The sequence below is a fragment of the Akebia trifoliata genome, chromosome 8 (assembly GCF_017979445.1).
Source record: "Akebia trifoliata isolate Shusen 1 chromosome 8, ASM1797944v1, whole genome shotgun sequence".
In the NCBI taxonomy this organism is placed as follows: Eukaryota; Viridiplantae; Streptophyta; class Magnoliopsida; order Ranunculales; family Lardizabalaceae; genus Akebia; species Akebia trifoliata.
This window is the reverse complement of record NC_141382.1, coordinates 50,176,179-50,197,189: the sequence shown is the minus strand read 5'-3', so window position 1 is coordinate 50,197,189 and position 21,011 is coordinate 50,176,179. Positions and strand designations below refer to the sequence as shown.

General features: G+C 35.1%; 2 protein-coding genes across 3 annotated transcripts; both read right to left on the bottom strand.

The window, feature by feature from the left end:
• Nucleotides 1–514: 514 nt before the first annotated feature.
• On the bottom strand, nt 515–12,281 carry LOC147397549 (uncharacterized). 2 transcript variants are annotated; one of them, XM_086449303.1, is made up of 17 exons: nt 12,065–12,281; nt 11,675–11,881; nt 11,422–11,577; nt 10,052–10,168; nt 9,889–9,973; nt 9,138–9,246; nt 8,958–9,025; nt 8,747–8,872; nt 7,752–8,664; nt 7,535–7,658; nt 6,989–7,192; nt 6,816–6,876; nt 4,961–5,074; nt 2,074–2,187; nt 1,895–1,972; nt 1,662–1,736; nt 515–751 (listed from the first exon to the last, which is right to left on the bottom strand). In XM_086449303.1, the coding sequence occupies exons 2-16, from the start codon at nt 11,809–11,811 to the stop codon at nt 1,710–1,712; spliced, it is 2,433 nt and encodes an 810-aa protein (XP_086305429.1). In that variant the 5' UTR covers nt 11,812–11,881; nt 12,065–12,281; the 3' UTR covers nt 515–751; nt 1,662–1,709. The 2 variants fall into 2 exon arrangements, with proteins under 2 accessions (XP_086305429.1, XP_086305428.1); XM_086449302.1 differs by having other exon boundaries at nt 7,535–8,664; nt 12,065–12,280.
• A 3,764-nt stretch (nt 12,282–16,045) lies between these two features.
• Nucleotides 16,046–20,428, bottom strand: SDH6 (succinate dehydrogenase subunit). The gene is made up of 3 exons (XM_086449301.1): nt 20,143–20,428; nt 17,730–17,832; nt 16,046–16,431 (listed from the first exon to the last, which is right to left on the bottom strand). Exons 1-3 carry the CDS (start codon nt 20,332–20,334, stop codon nt 16,274–16,276), a joined length of 453 nt encoding a protein of 150 aa, XP_086305427.1. The 5' UTR covers nt 20,335–20,428; the 3' UTR covers nt 16,046–16,273.
• Between the last annotated feature and the right edge of the window lie 583 nt (nt 20,429–21,011).

The window sequence follows — 21,011 nt, the reverse complement described above, 5'->3', positions numbered from 1 at the left end:
TGAGATTGAATTAAGTTAAAAGTGTTTCCACATTTTAGTTTAACAAGAAATGACAATGAATTTTTCTATTGCAAATATCAACCGATACTGATCACAAAAAACAAAAAAAAAAAGATTCACAAGAGATTTCCCAATGGTACCAAGCAAGCAATAGTAAATCTTTCATTGCAAAACATTTGCAAAGCAAATTATTTGTAATGCACAAAGCAGGGTCTTAGTGCAAAAAACCATGTGGCAGACATTTCATTTTGTTTGTGTGTTCCGTTGCAATTGAAAGTAGGAAAGGGGTTAAGATGTCCTTGGGAAAGGAAACATTGCAAATAACAACAAAAGGCTCAAGACATATATTGTTTAGCTGATCTCAAATCGAACAAGGCTTTGATGATCATATCAGTGAGACAACCTAACCACCACCAACCACAACTTGTACACATTCAACAAATCGTCAAATCCCCCAAGTAAAAGAGGCATATCTACTGATCATAGTAGACATAAATACCTCTACATACATCTGTTGGTAAACTGGATACTTGATCCAGTTTCTTCGATTTCCTCATAAAACCATAATTTGTTATTAGGAGAGGACACTGTATAAATATAAAAATAAAATGGCATCACGGTATTGTACATACATTTTAGACAAGGAAATACCGCTTATGTTTCATAGTTTACAAGTATAAAAAAAGAGTTTAAAAAAAAGAGAGAAAAGAACTTAAGCAAGTATTCAACCCACACATCTGGCCCTGTGATCCTGCAGTGCAACAAATGGGAGTTAACACAAGTTTACTAAAACTAAAATACAGCAAAGCAATACATCCAAAGAATGTAAAATAAACAACTCAACAAGCTGAACATGGAATATAACATTAATTCAGAGACACAGGTACTCTGCTGAATGTGCAAAAACTGCATTTTTATGTCTAAAGTGTGTTTAGGAATTGCTAAGCAGTAGTGGTTAGACATTCAGCTAAAAGAGGAGCAAACCCTCCCAATTGACTGGAACAAAGTCCGCCATCTTTACACCACAAAAAGGATTATTCATTCTCTGTGTCTTGAAACATGGTCTCCAATGACTCTCGAACATTTTCCCTTCAGCCTATTTTAATTCCCATGTCTCAAAACTCTGTTTCTGAGAGGGGCTTGGGCTAGATCACAGTTTTTATTTTTATTTTTAAACCTGTAATCAAGTGGTGAAGAAGCTACGTACAAGGTATTACTCACAAGACTTCACCCAAAAATCAAATTCCAATATAGCCCCTTCAGGGTCAAGAAATCTGGTCAGACCAGCCCAATCAACTCAGTTATATACCCTACAGTACCATTTAGTTAACCTAATTGCTAACTTGGCTCACACCTCAGCTAGCTTTAAGAGGTACTTTTCTCCAAGCCTCAAAGAGGTGTCACATTCAGCCTTTAATATCCAAATTTTCAGGAACTCAGGCTTGACCTTAGAAAATCAGACTTAATGAGCTCCATTGAATAAAAGACCAAGTATGGAAAAGCTTTCTAGCGGCCATTATTTTAAGACTGGCCTCGCAGCAAACCTTAAACAATGCTGCATATTAATTCTAATGAAGTAAACTACTTGGACAATAGAAAAATAATATAAGAAACAAATTTTAGTATGCCTTGGCCAAAGCAGTAAAGTAGGGAGTATGTACCATCTGAGATGACTATTACACTCATAAACTGAAGATGTTCTCTGCGTTTTAGCATTCTAAAGCATATGTTGGGATCTACAACAAAGAGAAGAATACTACCATAAATTAATATATAGGACTTTGATGAAAAACACCTAATAATGAATTAAACCAATGTTCAACAGATAAATTTTCGATTAGCATATAAAAAGAAAAAGAAAAAAAATCAACCGAAAAATCTTGTCTTCCTCTACCTCAAGCATGTTTTCCTCAAGAAAGAAGTTTGGTCCTGCACAATTACTATCATATTGAAGGATCCTAAGCTTTCCTTCCTGCATTTTACATAAAAAAAGTAAAAAAAAAAAAAAAAATCAAGAAATCAAATTTGTGCATATCAGAAAGAAAACATGCATAACAGTTCTCAGACATTCACCTTAGTTCCATAAACAAGACCTTCTCCAACTAAAGGATGAAAGCATGCTACATTAACTTCATCTTCTGCACTAGGAAGTACTCTCACAAGCTCCATATCTGAAACTCTGTAAACCTATTACATAGAAAAAAAATGGGACAATAGTTACAATACCATATTATAAATAGTTTAACAAGGGAAATTTTAAGAATTTCCTACTAAAGAACTTACAAAGAAGTTGAATCTATAATAAACCATAAGTTCCCCTTTGTAACTTACTGCACCAATATATATTGCCAGTCTGGAATTTTATGTTCAGAAAATGGATGAACTATACAACCAGATGCGAGATTTTTAGAAAAATGAAACTAGGGTTAGTTAATCATGACATTGATTGTTGTCTTACTAATAAAAATGACAAGTTTACAGTAGTATGTCAATAGGCCAATAACCTGTCAAGGACAAATGATTGCAGTGGTTAACACAGATGAATAAAATGAAATTTAGGCTTCCATGGTGCATAACTAGAGAAGTAGATGCAATTCATGGCAAAGTGAATCCAGCAATCACCTAAACCAGCTTGTCCTTAAATCTGCAATAAGTATTAAGATCCTCCAAAAATGCCAAAGCTTCTATGTTGTTATAATTGGTACTCCACAAGTCTAAAGACATTTCTAAACATGATCCCAAGTCACTCCTAAAGAAAAGAGTAGCTAAACAAGCATCCATCAAAATTAATCTTTAATGAAACCAATCTCCATTTTTGCCAAATATTAGAAATGATGGCCATGGCCCACCATCGCTATCATGAGCCTTGTTCCAACCATATGGGGTCAGCAAAACTAACTCCGTGTCAAGAGTAATGTCTTTAATTAAGTCAAATCTCTTCAGAAATTATATTATTACTTCCAAAAAGAAAAGGAAAAGAAACGTCTTTAAATTTTTTCCTCTTACTCTATTAGAGATTTCAACCTGCACATACCCCCTCAATAGCGTTGTCATTGGTTTTAGTTTTACATGATCAAACCATCCCAATCGACTATCCTTTATTTTATCACCTGCTAGAGATACTACTAGCCTACTACATTATCTCAGTTGTGATTAGTTAACGTCCATAGACATTCTACTCATCCATCTTGACTACGATCATTCCAAAATTATGTTGTTTATTGGCAAATTGGTTTTATCAAAGCTGGCAAACTTATTGTTGTACTATAAAATTTTACTTCAGTTCATTAGTGTTTTGCTTCAAAGTTACACTCCAACTGAAGTCAAAAGTGGAATAACAAACGTGCTCCAATCTTTAAAAAAAGGAGTAACCACTTATTCATCACTCCTATGGCTTTCAAGAGGCCAGCCAACTCCTCATCTTGGGAAGTACTATTATTCATTTCCTTCTAATCAAGCTCCTCAACAAAACGCAAAGGGGAGTAAACTCCAAAGGAATCTTCCTCACCATGCAAAAGCACCTCCAGAACATTCCGAAAACAAGTCCATTTGCCTCGGAAACACTTAGCATGATGTGAAGAGCAACAGAAAAGCAATTCAATAACACCTTAGCAAAAAAACCAACAAAAAACAGGTGGTCTATAGATTCATTTTGGCATTTATCATATAAGATATATTTTTAGTTAAAACTTCTTCCTAATGGTGATTGGTGAGATGATCTGATGTGAGACTTTTGTCCAAGCTAAGAAAGCCACTAAAGGGGGTAAATGGGGAACCAAATATAATGAAAATCTGGGGAACCTGCCACTTGTGAAAAAATCAAACAATGATGAAATCATAAGCCCCCATCTTGATTCCAACTCCACAATCTCTTGTCCCACCATTGTCTGGAAATCAACCAATCTGTCTCACAGTCACAGACGTGCCCTAAGAGGTTCCCAAAGAACTTAGGGCAAAAAAGAACTCTAACTCCCCAATCATCCAAGACAAAAACATCTTGGATGGAACTGAAGATCAGAACTGCGCCCACATCATGTACAACTCTAAAATGGAATTTTACAGTTTTTTTTTCCTTCCATTAAACAACAATGAAATCCCGTTTATTCTCCTTTTACGAACAGTTAAGAGTGCTAGAGTAGTAATATCACTGTATTTATTGATACTGTGTTTTACATCTCAGGAGTTTCCTTTTTGCCTCCTCAGACTTCAACCTCTCCCAATGCAGGTCATTTCTTATTTCATTGCAAGAAATAGCATCTTTCTGCTATAAGGTGGAGGTCTGTTGAGCTGAACCTTGCAAACAACAATACGGTGATGCAAATAAAACCCAGTCTATAGATATTTTTTCTCTCCTGGGTTCGTTGGAGAGAATCCTCCCCTTCTTTTTCATCTGATCTAAAAGAATTACAAGAAATTATTTTCCAAAGCACAAATGAAACTTAAAGCCAAAGGAGAAGGGAAAAAATAATTTATTTGATATTTTATCTTTTTTTAGATAACCTAGAGTTTTATTAGAGGAGGACAAGAATTTTAATGATCACAAATTATGAAAGAAAAATAAAGGTTTGATGGAAGTCATCAAATAAAATAATAAACTATCTGTATTTCTAGTTAGATGCTGTATTATTTTTTTCTTTTGCTAGGCAAGCAAGTTAGTGCTCAGCAATTAGTGGGTGGACGTGGTTTTTTGAACCCAGCTCATGGTATCAACACTCACGAACCATACCAACTTAGCTAAGTTTGCACCTTCAAACACCAGCATAATGTAAATGTACAGAACTTAGAAGCAAAGGCTCTCAAATCATCAGCCTATAAATGATCTACTTGAGTTGGGAAACAAATAATATATAACCTGTTATTTAATTACACATGGCAAAACTCGCTAAACTGAAAATTCTAAGAAACAAAGTTCAGCAAAAAAATAATATATAGAAATAGAAGTGAGAATAAGAACTCTTACCTCCAAAATTGTGTAAATAGATACTGTTGTCTCTCCATCAATGACAATGCTTCTAAGAAGTGAACTATGGCGTCGACCGTAAGCCAGTAATATGTGTTCAGATGTAGGGGAGAACTGCAGATACAAAATTGAACCCACAAGTAATGAGAGTTCTAAAAGTGGTGTTACAATTTTTTTTCCTAGTATGAAATTCCGTTATTAATGTGAATAGATATGTAAGCTATTAAACATTTAACAATTGAAAAAAATGAACAACCTAAATCGACTCTTAAATATAAAATGCATACCTACATGGCTTGACAAAGATTCATAAGAATCATTTTGTAAAGCTTAGTGCTCTCAGCAACCTTAAGCCTCTTGCCCACAAAGAATTATTTTTGCATGTTTACAGCCACAATGGTTGTCCATGGCCCAAAAAGTTATTTTTCTGAGGAAATCATGGTCAAACCATGATTGAAAACCACTAAGTAGAGGAAGGATTCAGACTAGCTCTACCCAAGTGGCATTGTCTACTTTTTTTTATGGGTAAACTGGACTTATAGCCACGGCCTCAAAGTTGTTTTGCAATGTATCAAACCAACTGAACCATGGGTCTGAGCCCTAGATTGTCTACTTTTACAATGAAAGAGGATGTTTAACAGATGTTTTGCATAATTAAGAGTATAATTCCATCAAGAAGTATCTTGGTGTGACGTTCTCGTTCTAGTATAGACACGGGATGATACATAGGAAATGCATCATCTTGCACCGGTTTGCATTCCAAGACATAACATTATTCTTCCAAGTTATAGTTACATCTCATTCCTTCAGATTACTGAGAGACCCTACAAGACTCGGATCTTAATACTTGATACTCTAATCCATGCAACTTCAAGCACATAACCTATTTATTGATGGTTAAGTGATTTCAACTAGATAGAGGTTTGTCTAAGCATATGACATATTGGCCAAATGCGTAGCCATATACAGTGCTAACATGGTTGTACAACAATGCACATCAATCAACAAACCACAATCCCAAGGGTCAGCTCTGAATCCTTTTCTGCAATTCCACTCTCTCTAGGGTCCTTTGCTAACATTGGGTATATCATACAACTATATCACAACTCAAAGACAATTGGAACACCCAAAAAAGAAAAATCTACATTGATGAAGCTGTGGTAACAACCCTTATTTCAAGAACACTCGTCTGCCCAAGGACTCACATGGGTAAAGTCTGAATGAAATTTGTCGTAACAATTAAACTGGAACAAGGAATCTTTTGGGTCCTTACGGATACATACACCATTAAACATGACCACCTGATTAATATGAGGTTATCCAGGTGGACGGTGAATATCAGCAGCATGACTAAGCATGCAGTGTACTTCAGTGAAGAAGATTGAATACCCTGATATGTTGCTAATAGTGAATATGATACAGCTGATTGGCAATTAAAAAGTCAAGAGCACGACTTCAAAAATTGTATTAAGATCATGGTTGCTATTAAGGAGTCAAGTGTACTGATAAAACTAAATAGGAAGCAGTTTAGACATCTGTTTTCTAAATTCTGTGTAAATGAAACATTTACAACAGTACTCGATAATTTGAATTGAAGAAAGTGAAATGTCCACAATAAAAACTAGCACACAAGAGTAAATATGCAGTTAAACATCCTATCTATTCAACTATTCATAATAAAAAATGTTACCTACATAATGGAGGTGTTAAAACAACTGGTAAATAGGTAATTATCAGTTGCGTAGATCACATACAAAGGCAGCTGACTGAAGTGAAGATATTGAACAACTTACATAAATCTTAAAATAAAAAAATACCGATGAAAAAAATTAATTATTTTTTCAAAAGCAACTACCTGAATTGAAGTCAAACAGTGTGCAGCTCTGATTGCCCGTGATGCAAGCACCTGACCAAAACTACATACCCAAAAAAAAAAGACATTAAATTGTAATGGATATAAGGATTATTTTCGGATGCAAATGCAGAAGCATGAATATGTAATGTATATGAGTCAGAAAGAAGTATTACGTTGCCTCCTCAAGGGAATATACACGAAGCTCATACATCACTTGATGAGCTGAAACTGGGTGCCGCGTTGGTGAAGTCGCAGCCCCATTGACATCGTGGTGCACCTGCGATTGTAATCCAGGATCAGCTTCCATATGAGGAAGCGTACATGCTACACAAGCAGCTAAAAATCTCCCACAAGGCGAAAAGTGAGCACCCATTTCACTGCCATTATAAATAAACACGTTAAAATTCAAATGGATGGATAAGATGTCCAACACAATAACATAACAAGAAGTAAATAACAAAAAAAGAAAGTTCATAATGGTAACGTCCCAACTATATTTATAATCTAGCTAGGACCGCCTCAATTCATCATCCTCAACATCAAAATTTGCTTTTGTTTAAGGGGTTGAGGCTTTCTAGACACTTGAAAGGTTTTTCCTTGAAGATTCATTTTCAAATGAACTTACTGTAAATTGAGGTGAAGGGGGATCTTGGAAGTATAACATCATGAACAACATAATTGAAGACCACAAATTTCTTAACATAATAGAAAGAGCTTACCTACAAAGGACAGCATGAGGTATAGTTAAGCGGCATTTTTCTGCATCAAGCAGAGCACAAGGAGCTTTTATATCATGTGGCCATATTCTTAGCTTCACAGTGCAAGGTAACTCTGCAGCTGCTGCTGCAGCCAATGATGTGGCAAGTTCAGATTCTGTTCTACCAATAACAGGTTGAGGATCACTTTCATTATGTGTGATATTAATAAAACCAGCACCTTCCCCAGATCCAGTCAGGGCCATTGAGCGGGAGCGTGAAGAACGATTCCGAACACCAGATCGTCCAGCTATCCTAGGTTGGCTCACACTGGTTGTTGTCGTGACCGAGGAAGCCACTGGAATATCCACATTACGAGTAGATAAATCAGATGCCAAGATGTCAGACCCGACTGAACGAAATCCAGATGAATTTTCAAGTAGAGCATCATTAAGAGAAATCATTGGATGAAGGCCAGCTTGGCTTTGGCCCATTAACCACCCTTGCAGAAAAGGTAACTCCCAAAACATAGGGTCACCGAAAGGGAAAAATTGATGAAGTTGACCAAATTCGCCACTTCTTAAGAGCATTTGAAGGCCGGTATTTCCAGAAGGGTTTGGAAGATAGATACCGGGTGTAACCTCAACTCCCGGCCTAGATTGCCGGTTGGGAGTTCGGCCAACTCCACCAGATTGGAAAACAAGAGGTGGCATATTGTTTCCATCCAAAGGCTGCCCTTCATTGGTCTCCATAATGCCCATAGCAGAGTTGGACACTGCATTTTCCGTTTCATTCGGGAAACAATTATTTCCTGTGTCTTCTGGCAAAGGATACGAACTAGAAGGTATAACAGGAGAAATCTCCATAGGAGACACCAAATACTCATGTTGGCTCCCTATATTTGAATCTGTTTGTTGTTGTGCGGTACTTGAACCAACAGCCCTATTCGCATGAAGCAAAGATGTTCTTCCTTCATCTCTTACAAACGTAGGCCAGACCAAGGATGGGAAAGGCATTGGAGGAACTTTAACTTCCAGATTAGAATGGACGCCAGAGTGAACATTTGCAAAGAATACTGCAGGAGGAGGATAATATAAGTAACCCGGGGATGTTGCTAGTGTCATCGGAGAATCTGGTGAGTCGAGATCATTGACCTGCAAATCAGTCCAATAAATGGATTTAGAAAGCAGTATAAAAAGGTAGATAATGAATGATGCCAACCTAGAGATTTTTCACCTCGGCAGTTAAAAGAAATGGAGCGGCATGAGGATGAAAATGCACAGCTCGAAGGGAACGCCGTGTCTTTAGTACAATGGCTGGTGAAGATGCTTCTGTTCTCCTGTTGTAGTGCCATATGTACAGCTAATACAAGATTGCAAATGTCAACAGTAGAAAAATGCCGGCAAGAGTAGATCTTAGTGTCAATTTCAAGGCCAAGAATCCTTACCTTGTGACCTGAAGCTACAGCAAGAAGTTCCCCTTGGGCATGGAAAGCAATAGAAGCAATAGGGCGGTCTGCATGGCAAAAAATTGGGGAAATCAACTAACAATTAAGCTCAATAGGAATGTAAAGTTATTGTTGCCATATTTGAAAGATCTATGTGAAGAGGTCTGAAAGAGAAATTACAAAAATCACGTGATCCTACACACTCTGCAGTATTCGCATCCCACAATCGAACCTCGTGATCCAAGCTTCCACTCGCAAGTATTTCTGGGTGCAATGGATGGAACCTAACCTGCAAAAATTCTAATATCATATGAGACAGAAAGGTGTGGCTCGACAAAAATAGGTCCTCAAAAACATGTTTAACTCATTAGAGAAACTCCAACCAATTTTCAAAAACTCCAACCAGTCTTCAAATTTCCATATTTAGAGATGGAGCCTTCTGAACCAAACTCCAACCGTCCTTCAAAAAGAAGATTTCATCTCTATATCACTGTTCACATCTTCAAATATAGAGCCGAGATAGAATTTTTGAAGCCAAATCTCTATCATTGTTTACCCTTTGAAATACCTATTATATCCCCATTTTTTTCATAAATGCAAGTTTTGTCCTTTTTCCATGGAACATGTCTTAAATACCATATTTGTTCCCTACCTATTATATTCCCCCTTAATTTTTGTAAGTGATGAATAGTATTTTAGATAATGAATAGCGATTTGAAGATGGGGCTGGTTGGAGTTCAAAAGAGGTTCGGAGTCTTCAAAATGAAGAAGATGCCAATTTGAAGCCTTGGGTTGGAGTTGCTCTTAAGCATGAATCACATACAAAAGTTGCTACATATTATCTTAAGATAGTGTTTAGCTCCAGATAAGTAGTGAATAGAAAACAAATCAAAGCATGCTCTGACGCAAATTTGCAACGCAAGCTGCTTACCACCCAAGGTGTGCGTCGATGACCACTCAACACCTTTAAGCAAATTCCAGTCTGGCAATCAATTATCTTGACAGTGTGGTCACCACTGTAAGCAAGACAAATACACGTGGTCAGTAACAAAAACTAGAGAAGAGGCATCGATAGACAAGAAATATCAACTTACTGTGTCGAAGCAAGTGTTCTTCCATCAGGACTAAAGGCTGCCGCAATAGTTGACCTTGGAGGAGGCACTAGAGGGCAGTACTTTGCTGATAAATGCTGCAAGGACTCTGCTTCTACCCTGCCACAATAATTAAATAGTCCTCAGAAGGAACTTTCTTTTTTTAACTACAATACAAACTCTGAGTGGAATATTAACAGATCAATTTGTTAGCATCCCATAAACTATCTACAAACACTTTGTACTATATTAAATATTGACAAATACGGAAATTTATCATACTAAAACATGTATGTATTTATGAATGAATGTAATTATGCATCCTATGATCATCAAAGCCTTATCACAAAATATCAGGTCAGCAACAAATCTTGTTCCTCCATTCAAGTGTGTTTATATTTGCTATCACTACCTTAATCGATGTCCTTTTCAGTCTTTCTCATGCTCTTTTAGAATATTCAACTAGCACATTCCTTCAAAGGTTGTTATTTGCCTTCATTGCACGTGAGTAAACTATCTTATCAACTTTCCCTCATTTTTATCAACTATTGGGGCTACTCCTACATTTCAACAATGCATTCATTTCTCATTTTATTTTTCTTAGTCTTTTCACTCATCGATCACAACATCCTTCTCTAATATGCTCAACTATGAAAATTACAGACATTTGACTCCACCAAACATAGCCAATATTTTCCTTTTAATTTTGGGAATTTGTTAACGTGTGCCCTAAGGGAACACGTTAAGGTGCATTAGATACACCTTGGAAATAAGCATTTGAGGGTATTTTTAGTAATAAATTTTTTTAAGACATTTTTGGTAGGAAAATAAATTTTCAAGGTGTAATTAATGCACCTTAACGTTTGCCCTTAGGGCACATAACGCTTTAATTTGATGAGTCGCGATCTAGAACGGTGTCCCGTTCATGTAGTAACAAACGGTGTCTATGTGGCACGTTTTGTTTAGATTTAAAACACATATGGCTGCGTGCATGGCTTGTTTTAGTGCCCAATGTGTTTTAAAACATTAACCAAATCTTGCACGTAGATACCGTGCCTATTCTATAGGAACATGACACCATTCTAGATCCCGACTCTAATTTGATTAGAACCCATTAGTCACATTACCACTCCAAAAGCATACCTCTGCTTTAACCATCAAACTCTAATTCTATGTTTCACATTGTCAACTCCAAATAACTGACACAAGTTATTTCAAATGGCAATAATGAATGAGAGTGGAATGGAAGAATATGATTCGTTTAGCCGGCCCCAAATGTTTGGGATAAGGTTTTGTTGGTATATTAATTTCATCTAATTTACTGGATAACCAACTACGAAGTATATTCATGGTGGTACAAAAGTAACATTTACCACGAAATTAGACCGTTTCTTGCATCAGTTACTTCACAATTTGGCCCAAAGCGATCAATGTTGCATTTAGAAGTCTCTCCCCACAGCTTTTTCGACGAATGTTTCGATCTCGGACAAATCTCCCTCCTTGCTAACAACATAAATACATTTCCACAACTAACAACAAAAACAAAAAATAACATTAAATTCAAATACCAATCAAGATTACCCTAGACAAGAAAAACAAATCGAAAAAGGCTTGTCCTTTTTGCACCTTCGCCTTGAGGTAGAGTATGATGGCGGAACTTGTGGAGGAAGACCTACAGATTGCGAAGAAATCGACGATGTCGAGGGTACATTTCCATCATCTAGCAAAGATTGCATGATTTCTTTCTTTTCTCCGAACCTCATGCTCTTGCTCCTCTGAGTAATCAATCTAATCTTGAATTATATGATCAATCGAGCGATTTAATCAGTAATTCTGCATTAAAATCACCAGATCATTCAGACAATTTCCAATCGAATGCATGGTTGATAAAGATGGTAAAATTGGAGGAAAAAAAATCGAAAATTGGATTGATTTGTTATTGAATTAAAATCAAATCTCATTTTACTCAAAGAAACGAAGCAATAAGGGATTCAAAGAAGGCAAAGAAAACCCTACCGTTTCCATGATTTCTGAAGGTGAATTAAAGAGAGAAGGAGATCTATAACTCTGAAAGCATGTAAAGCGTGAAATTGTACAAATAGCTCTCTTTCTGTATCTCTCTTCCTCTCTTTCGCGAGATCTCTCTGGTTCGATCGTCGCGGCGTCGCCCCAACCCTTCAAACTCTCTCTCTCTCTCTCTTAGAGGTAGGGGACCACCAACATAATCAAAACGATCACGTAATCTTAACCGTCGACAAATTTTATAGATTATAGTTGTGGTTATATTTATAATTATCATGAATCGAAAAAATATAAAATAATAATTTATATTACCACGCCAAAAAAACTTATGACACACCAATCCCTAGTCACAGAATTCCCTGAATTTTCCAAAAAATAATCATGAAGTTCTCCGAATCAGGGATTAGCCAATTAATTCACCAAACGAATTAATGAACAATTCCTTGATTAATCATGGAATATGATAACATTTTAACCTCCACCTTCAAAATTTTATTTATTTTTCAACATACAAACACCAAGAAGAAGATAGGATTTATAGAGAGGATCAAGATGATGGGTTTTGGTAAAAAATCCAAAATGAAATATTATCTAATCTCCAAAAATTTCCAATTTTTTAATGAAACTTTCTTGAATTTGTTATAATTAACCGAATTGAAGTCCTACTGAATAATTGCTGAATCTGAACTTTATTACTATGGGAGTTTCCAGAATTATCTTCTATCATGGCATCTCTAGTCACAAGATTTTTTAAATTTTTTTTTATAATCGGATATTCCTGTAGACAACGAACAGGGCCAATATCTGGGCATTGCCCAGTCCATAGACCATGGTCTAATCCAATAACTATACATGGAGCATTGCAGTGCCAGCACATCACATACGCTAAGTAAGTGAGGGTGCACCTTCGCAAGTGGCTCCTGAGGAATTAATGCTCATATTGGGTATTGAACTCACGACCTACGAGCATTAATCGTTTATCGGTCTGAAATTGCCATTGAGCCAACCCCTTCGAGGTTCTAATCACAAAATTCTTGGAAAATTTTCAAAATATTTGTAAAGTACTTTGAATAAGGGATGAACTGATTACATTGATGAATTAATCAATGATTTATTGATTAATCACTAAATAGGGTTACATTTGTGCCCTTCAACCTCAATGTATATTCCTTAACCTTCACAAGTTAGGAATGAGGATTTTAAAGGAGATTAAAGATGATGGATTTTGGGTGGAAAAAACCTTAGAAAATCATATGTACTTAGGGTATATTTGATTGCACATGGAAAATATAATGGAAAATCAATTTCTATAGAAAATGACATTTTTCATATGTTTAATCACATTTTTCTGAGGAAATTGATTTTTCACCCTAATCAAAAAGTCCACAAAAACATGGATTTAACTTTCCCACCCATATGGGGTGGAAAAGTGAAATCAACTCATATTTTATACCCCCAAAATATCATCTTCTTCCCTATCACCACGATCATCACACTAACCTCGTTGTCGTTGCCATCACCGTCACCGTTATCACCATCTCTAACCATCTTCTCTCTCTCTCTCTCTCTTCATCTTCTTATTTTTGTTTTCCTTCCCTCACCTCCACCGTCACCACCACCACCATGTTCTCCTCTCTTTTTCCTTACTTACCTCCTCCGCCACCACTATCCATCCTCCCTCCCTCCCTCCCTCCTCCCTCTTTATCATTTCCCAAACCTCTTCTTCTCCACCCCAAGCCTCTCCCTCTCTTCTCATCTCATCTTCTTCTTCTTCCTTAAATATTTTTCCCATGATTTTATCCAATTAAAATCAAACAATGAAATTTGATTTTCCAACCCGGGAGCGGTTTAACAGCCCTAAAGTTTGCCAAATATTTTTCAAAACATGGGTTAAAAGCTTTGGAATGAGCTGATTTTTTGTAAGGATGACCTTTACCGTGAAGAGATCATCCTCTTCAAAAATCAACTCATTTTGAAATTTCTAACCCTAGTTTACAAATTGAAGAATCGTGAACCGTCCAATTTTTGTAAATCACTTTTGATCACAAAAAATCAGCTCATTTCAAAACTTCTAACCCATGTTTTGAAAAATGTTGGGCAAACTTTAGGGCTACTAAATCGATCCCTTCCAACACTACCTATTTTCCACTATTATTTTTCTATGGATTTCAAATTCCATGGAAAGTTAGGCCTGTGTGGATTGACTTTCTAAATACTTCTAATTTTTGCGGGGAGTAAGAAGCACTTTAAAGGTATTTTGATAAATAACTCCTAGAAAGAACTACTTTACTGTGGAGTCATTTTAGTGCTTTTTCACAGAGTACCGATAATGCTACTTCTCTAAACTATTCTTGTGCGGAGCCACAAAATATTGTCAAAATGACAGGATTGAGATAAGTATGTCCCTCTTAAATTTTAAAAATTACAAACCTACCCTCAAAAAGGCAATTGGAATAATATTATATTACTATCCATTGATATGGTAGTAGTCTTTTGGTGTGACATTTGAGACAAGTATACCCCCCTCATAAATTTTAAAAATTACAAGCATACCCTCAAAAATGCAATTGCAATAATATTATATTACTATTCATTGATGTGGTGGTAGCTTTTGGGTGTAGTATTTGGGACAAGTATGTCCCTCATAAATTTTGAAAATTACAAGCATATCCTCAAAAATGTAATTAAATAATATTTTATTATTATTCATTGATGTGGTGGTAGCCTTTTAGTGTAGCATTTGAATTTGGATTTCTACCTCCCCCAATTGCTCACTCAATGATTTATCCATGAGCATTCCAACTATGGTTGAAATTTTCTTATTGCAAGATTGATGTAAACAATTACACACAAATTTACTATCCATTGATGTGGTGAAAGCTTCTTCATATTTTTAGTGGTGGTATATATTTGCTCACAATATCTTCTATTTGTTTATAATTGTTTGGAATTTATATTAATTTTTATGGATAAAAAAATTTCTTTTGAAAAATAATTTGTTGAGTTATAATGTTAAAAATAGTAACTGATACTTATAAGGGCATTTTGATCATTTTAACAGAATTCAAAATAGTTTCCTAAAACAAAACTCTATCAAAAGTACTTTTGACAGTACTTTTCAAAATCTACATCCAAACACACAACAGTTATCCACCTACTCCAAACAGTACTTCAAAAAATACTTATAAAAGAACTTATGTTCTAAGTACTTATGGCTCCTGTATCCACACGGACCCTCACTTTCCATATAATCAAACATACCCTTAATCTCCAAATTCTTTTACAAAACGTTTTGGAACTTATTAGAATTTACTAATCTAAACAATCATCAAATAATTGCAAAATCTTAACTTGATCATTACGATCACACAACATTCTATTACACTTTTTTGCAAACTCAACCTCCTTATCACTTTGAGAATCGAGATATACTTCACAACAATTGATCAATTTCGAGCTTACATGTATCTCAAAACCATGCAGTGAGCTTCCCCTTGGTTTAAGACGAGGAAAAAAACCCCTTAATTTGATTTGTTAATGCAGCATAGCTTGCATGGAGGCTGATAACGCTTTCTTCTCATCCATATAAGGTTGGAAGGCATCGAATGCTTATTACTACCATTACTTAAATGTTGAGGAAGTGTTTCAAATAAAATGGTATACTCCTCTCTTTTCTGATGTATTATTTACAATTTTGTTTTAGTGGTTGTAGCAATATCAGTTTGTCCAAATAAAAAAAAAAGTTTCTATTAACACACCAACCTATATGTATATAGAATTTAAAAAAGATTGGTGTGTTTGAGTAAACGTTGGTGCGCCAATAAAATTTCTATAAAAAAAAAATATCTTGAAATAAATGAGTGATCATTACTCTTTTCAAACTGAAATATCTCATAGGTTTTCAAACTGATTTCGGTCTAAAGTCGGTAAGAGAGTCATGTACTTACAGCCCAGCCTTATAAGCATCCGAGGGGGTTGAAGAAAGACAACTTATTCCCCATTAGCACATAATATCCTTATTTGCACAAAGATACTGATTAAAAGAGATATAGTCAAAGCCCAAATGCGAAGGCAAGCAAATTGGCACAAGGGCAAAGAAACAAAACTTATTCCCAATCAACATAATATTCTTATTTGAGCAAAGAAACTGGGAAACAGGTTTTTCTTTCTGCAGAAGGTTAAGTGAAGATCAACACTTGATCTTCAGTCTGAAGGACCCTCAGATTTATTGACCCACCAGTCAAGGAACTTGACCTGAGCAGCCATAGTATCCAGCCTATAGAGCTGCAGCCAGTGGTTTGCAATTTCATGACCAAAAGTCCAACCAAACACAGCTCCTGCTCCTAGGGACAATAGAGCTCCTGCCATACAGTAAAAGGAAATGGAATAAGAAGGAAACTTACAGTTCAATCTGTTCTAGTCAACCTTTACTGTTGCCGATATTGTGTACCAATTATCAGGTCAGCCAAGTCAATAGGTTGGAATCCATGTTAAGGTTTTGACCAGTGTTGTCAAATGCAGTCGCATATGCTATTTCAAAAACAAAATATTGCCTATGCTAATGCTATCATCACGTATCCAAAACATATGCTATCTGACAAATATGCGATGGTATATTGTCCAACGGTCGTAAAAAAAGTTTGCAGCATAGGCGATGGCATACTGTCCAACAGTAAGATTTTTTTTTTTTTTTTTGCAGCATATGCGATGTCTGAAATTGCATATGCTATTTAACAACATTGGTTTGGACATTGTTTTACGCCAGCTATCAATATGTAAGCCTTCTATTTGAAGTTGAAAAAAGAAAGAAAGAATCCCCACGCATTTACTACACCCACGTGACAAAGGAGGATAAAATAGTACTAACAATTGAACTTGATTGCAATTCAAATACACATAAAAACTGTAAATGAGTTGAAAAACCTAAGGTCTTCATGGGAGAACGAGAAATACATGGTCAAAATGAGTGAAACAAAATACTTGCCGTAAGCCTTCATGCTGAGGCAACTTCACCAACACAACCAGCAGAAACACACATACAAACAAACAAACAAAAAAACTTCGATCACCAATAACATTATTACTCCCATTAACCCCAATCATTTGAAAAATCTTCATGCAAAGTTGCCAAAGGGGTATTTTGAAACGAGATTAGAAAACCTCGAGAGTGGTACGACATATAAGAAAGGAGGAAATTGTAAAATAGAAAAGAAAAGAAAGCAAATGTATTTTATATATCAAATATCAGTGACTTGTCATGGCACAACTATTCCTTTTGTAGTTGATTTAGCTATACTGGTAGAAAGAATATGTTCAAAGGTTTTCAACAGGGAGAAGAAAAAGCTTGAAAAATCCCAATAGAATAAGACATGAATGAGTTTTTTTTTTTTTTTTTTCTAATTTCAGATTTTTTTTCTTAAATAATAGTGCTAAATTTTCTTGAAGATGCATTTTCAGTGATATGTCTTAGACTTCTACTATTAGAGCACTCTTTGTATAAAAATCCTATGCAATATCAAGTTAGGATACAACAGAAAATCTTCAATTTCTTAAATTATATAGGTCTAGAAATTAAAAATTGTATGTTTTCCATCTTTCAGTTACGAATCTTCCATATGAAAAAGTGTGGTAAGAGGTATGAAAAAAGTTAGTATGCTACCGTGCGGACTCTTCGAATATTTCCAGGATGCTCCAGCAGTCGAAAGTGCTCCAATAATGCTTCCTGTAGTAGCAAACTTGGCTGCTTCCCTTGCAGTCTTCAGCTGAAAAGGCAAAGAAACATATCCTACATTTTACTGCTAATGTTTGTTTGACATTTATAAGCAATGGACAATAAATCACATCTCAAACTAGCAAATAAAGAACATGCTGAGAATATCAACCTTCCCGAATTGGTTATGCCTTTTTACTAGATGTAATTATGGAATAGTGTTTACAAAACAATTAAAGATAAAATAATTCTTTATAGTGAAAACAACAGTTGACCCACTTAGCTTCATCAGAGGATGTATTATCGACCTCATAATCCATTAGGACTATGGTTATCAAATGGCTCCCAAACTCTTCTATTTAACAAATAAATAAATTGATCATCATCATCAAAGTCTTATTTCCATAAACAAATCTTGTTCAATTCAATCCTGTCTACAATGGTGTGTTTTGTTATTGAAGAGTGTTCATATCCACCTCTTACTACCTCAACGGCTCAATCCATGTTCTCTTGGGTCTTGCTCCTACACTTTTGGAACCTTCAACTTGCACATTCTTTCTTATAGGGCCTTTAATCAACCTTGTTGCATATGACCAAACCATGTCAATCAATTTCGTCTTTGTTTACTACTCATTGGGGATACCTCATACATTTTCAAGAACTCCTTTATTTGCAATTTTACATTATTTTTTTTTAGTTTTTCTCTTCATCCACATCTGCTAATCTCAATCTATAAACATCATGTTGATGACTGATCACCATTCAGCTCCATAAAGCATAAGCAGTCTTATTGTTGTCTTATAAAATTTTCCTTTATTGGGATGTGTCAATCACATAACACTCCCAAACTACAACTCTGTTTTGACCATTCAACTCTAATTCTATGTACGACATAATCCCCAATCTCTTCACCCTTGTATATAGAACGCTTGAGGTAGTAAAAGTTGTTTCAGTGACATAGCGGAAGGGTGTGAATCAATAGATTCAAAAGGAATTAAGATATTGCGTTCAATGGAACACTCAAAACCAGTTTGAATCAATAGATTCAAGCTTGAAAAAGAAAGGAAAACCAGAAAATTAAATCGAAACAAGAGAAATAACTAAATTTGAAATTTATTGAATGATTATTATCTTAAAATTCATATGTGAAGCTCCTTATACCAAAAGAACCAAACAAATCAACAACTGAGATAAAGAAAAACACACAAACATTAATCCACATAAATTTACATAATCATATCATTATCTATAAATTAGATAAAAGAATCTGAAAGCAAATAATATTATTAATAATAATAATAGCAAATACTGAAATAAACCAAAATTCGCTAAGTAAAATAATATTAACACAAACTAAAACACATCAAGAGCGTAATTCAAATGCCTAATCTAAACATAATAAGATAAACCATTTACTACAATATATGATGGGCAAAAAATTAGATTTTATTTAAATGAAAAATGCTAATCTAAAGTTCTAAACTGAACACGGTAGACAAAAGAAATAGAAAGCCCAAGAAACAATGTTAAAAAAAAAAAAAAAAACAAAAAAAAAAAAAAAAAAGAAAAACCATAAGATACAAACAATAGCACATCCAAAAAGAAAAACCATTAGATACAAACAAAAGCACATCAAGTCACCAATAGGAAAATAATTACCCACATAAAAATTCTAACAAAAATATGATAAACCACTTAAAACATACCAAAACACATAAACAACCCATATTATGAAATTCCCAAATTTAAAAAAAAAGCACCAAATGAACTAAAATGACCACTCAATACAAATAGCCAGAAATGATCGCACAAAATAAAATAAATCACTCGGTACAAACAAAAGCATGTCAAATCCAGGAAAAAAACAAATGCCCGCATCAGAATTCTCTAACCAGTATAAGATAAGCTACTTAATATAAACAAAGACACATCAAGAGTCCTAATCTCACATCAAAATCCCTAATCAATATAATTTAAACAGCTTAATATAATATAAATCAAGATCCGAAAAAAAAAATCCAAAAACAAAACATGATAATAATAGTAAAAGATAACCTGATTGACACAAACAGAAGCGCATCAATGCCACAAATAGCAACTACCCAGATCCAAATTCTTTAAAATAAGTAACTTAAACTACGTGATACACAATCAGAGCACAAAATAACAGAAACCCAGATCGATATTCTCCAAAAAGCAAAATAAACCACTTAAAACTATAAAATAATTTAATAAATAAATAAAAAATCAAAATCAAACAAATACCCATATCAATATTCTCTAAATAAAAGAAAAATTCCAATAATTGCAACAATAAGAGAAACCCAAGATGATAAAAATTCAAAAGGGATTTTGATGTTACAGTGGGGCCATGAATCGGATCGGAAGCGATGAACTCTTCAACATCGGAATCGGACCATGAGGGAATCGGCTTCTCTCGGTCGCTGACGTGCTTTTTATAGTTTTCGAAAAACGATAATCTCTCACCCCAGTATTCTTTCCAACCTTCCCAGTGCCTCCCAAAAAACGAAGATGATGAATCTGATTCCGCCATCACCTCTCTCTCTCTCTCTCTCTCCTCTTACCCTTAATGGCTCGACAAACTAGCCTTAATCAAGCACTCAGGTTAACCTTACCCTCGTGGCTTTACCCTACTTTAATCCTGTACTCCATGGAGTTATAGATTGATATAATAACACCTTTCGCTTTGCAAGCCACCCGGCATACTCTATGGGTTCATTGCCACTAATATTGGGCCCACTAAGGATTCGTTTGTTGTTGTGCAGCGTAGCAAAGCCTGTTTGGCTCACCAAGTTGGGTTGATCAAATTTGATTAATTTTTTTGCCGAACCAGTATTAATCGTACCTATCGATATCAATAAGCCTGATTTTAGAATATGAGTCCGATAATATTGGCACCCATTTTTTGAGACATCAATGTTCACTTAGTAATTACACCCCCGGAATTTATAACGAATTTGTCAAAGTTACGCTCGAACTCCTTCTTCATAACGTCGTCGTCTCACAGATGGACTAAGAGTTGCTTTGAACCTTAAAAGGCATTAAATTCTTTTTTTGTTTCTCTTTACTTTGTAATGTGTTTGTAAGGGTGAAAATACCATAGAAAAATTAAGGTACATGATATAAATTAATTTAGATTAGTGTTAAAACTCTAATGTATATAACATTTGAATGCTTGTTATACTGAGGGTTACTTTAGTCAAAAATCAA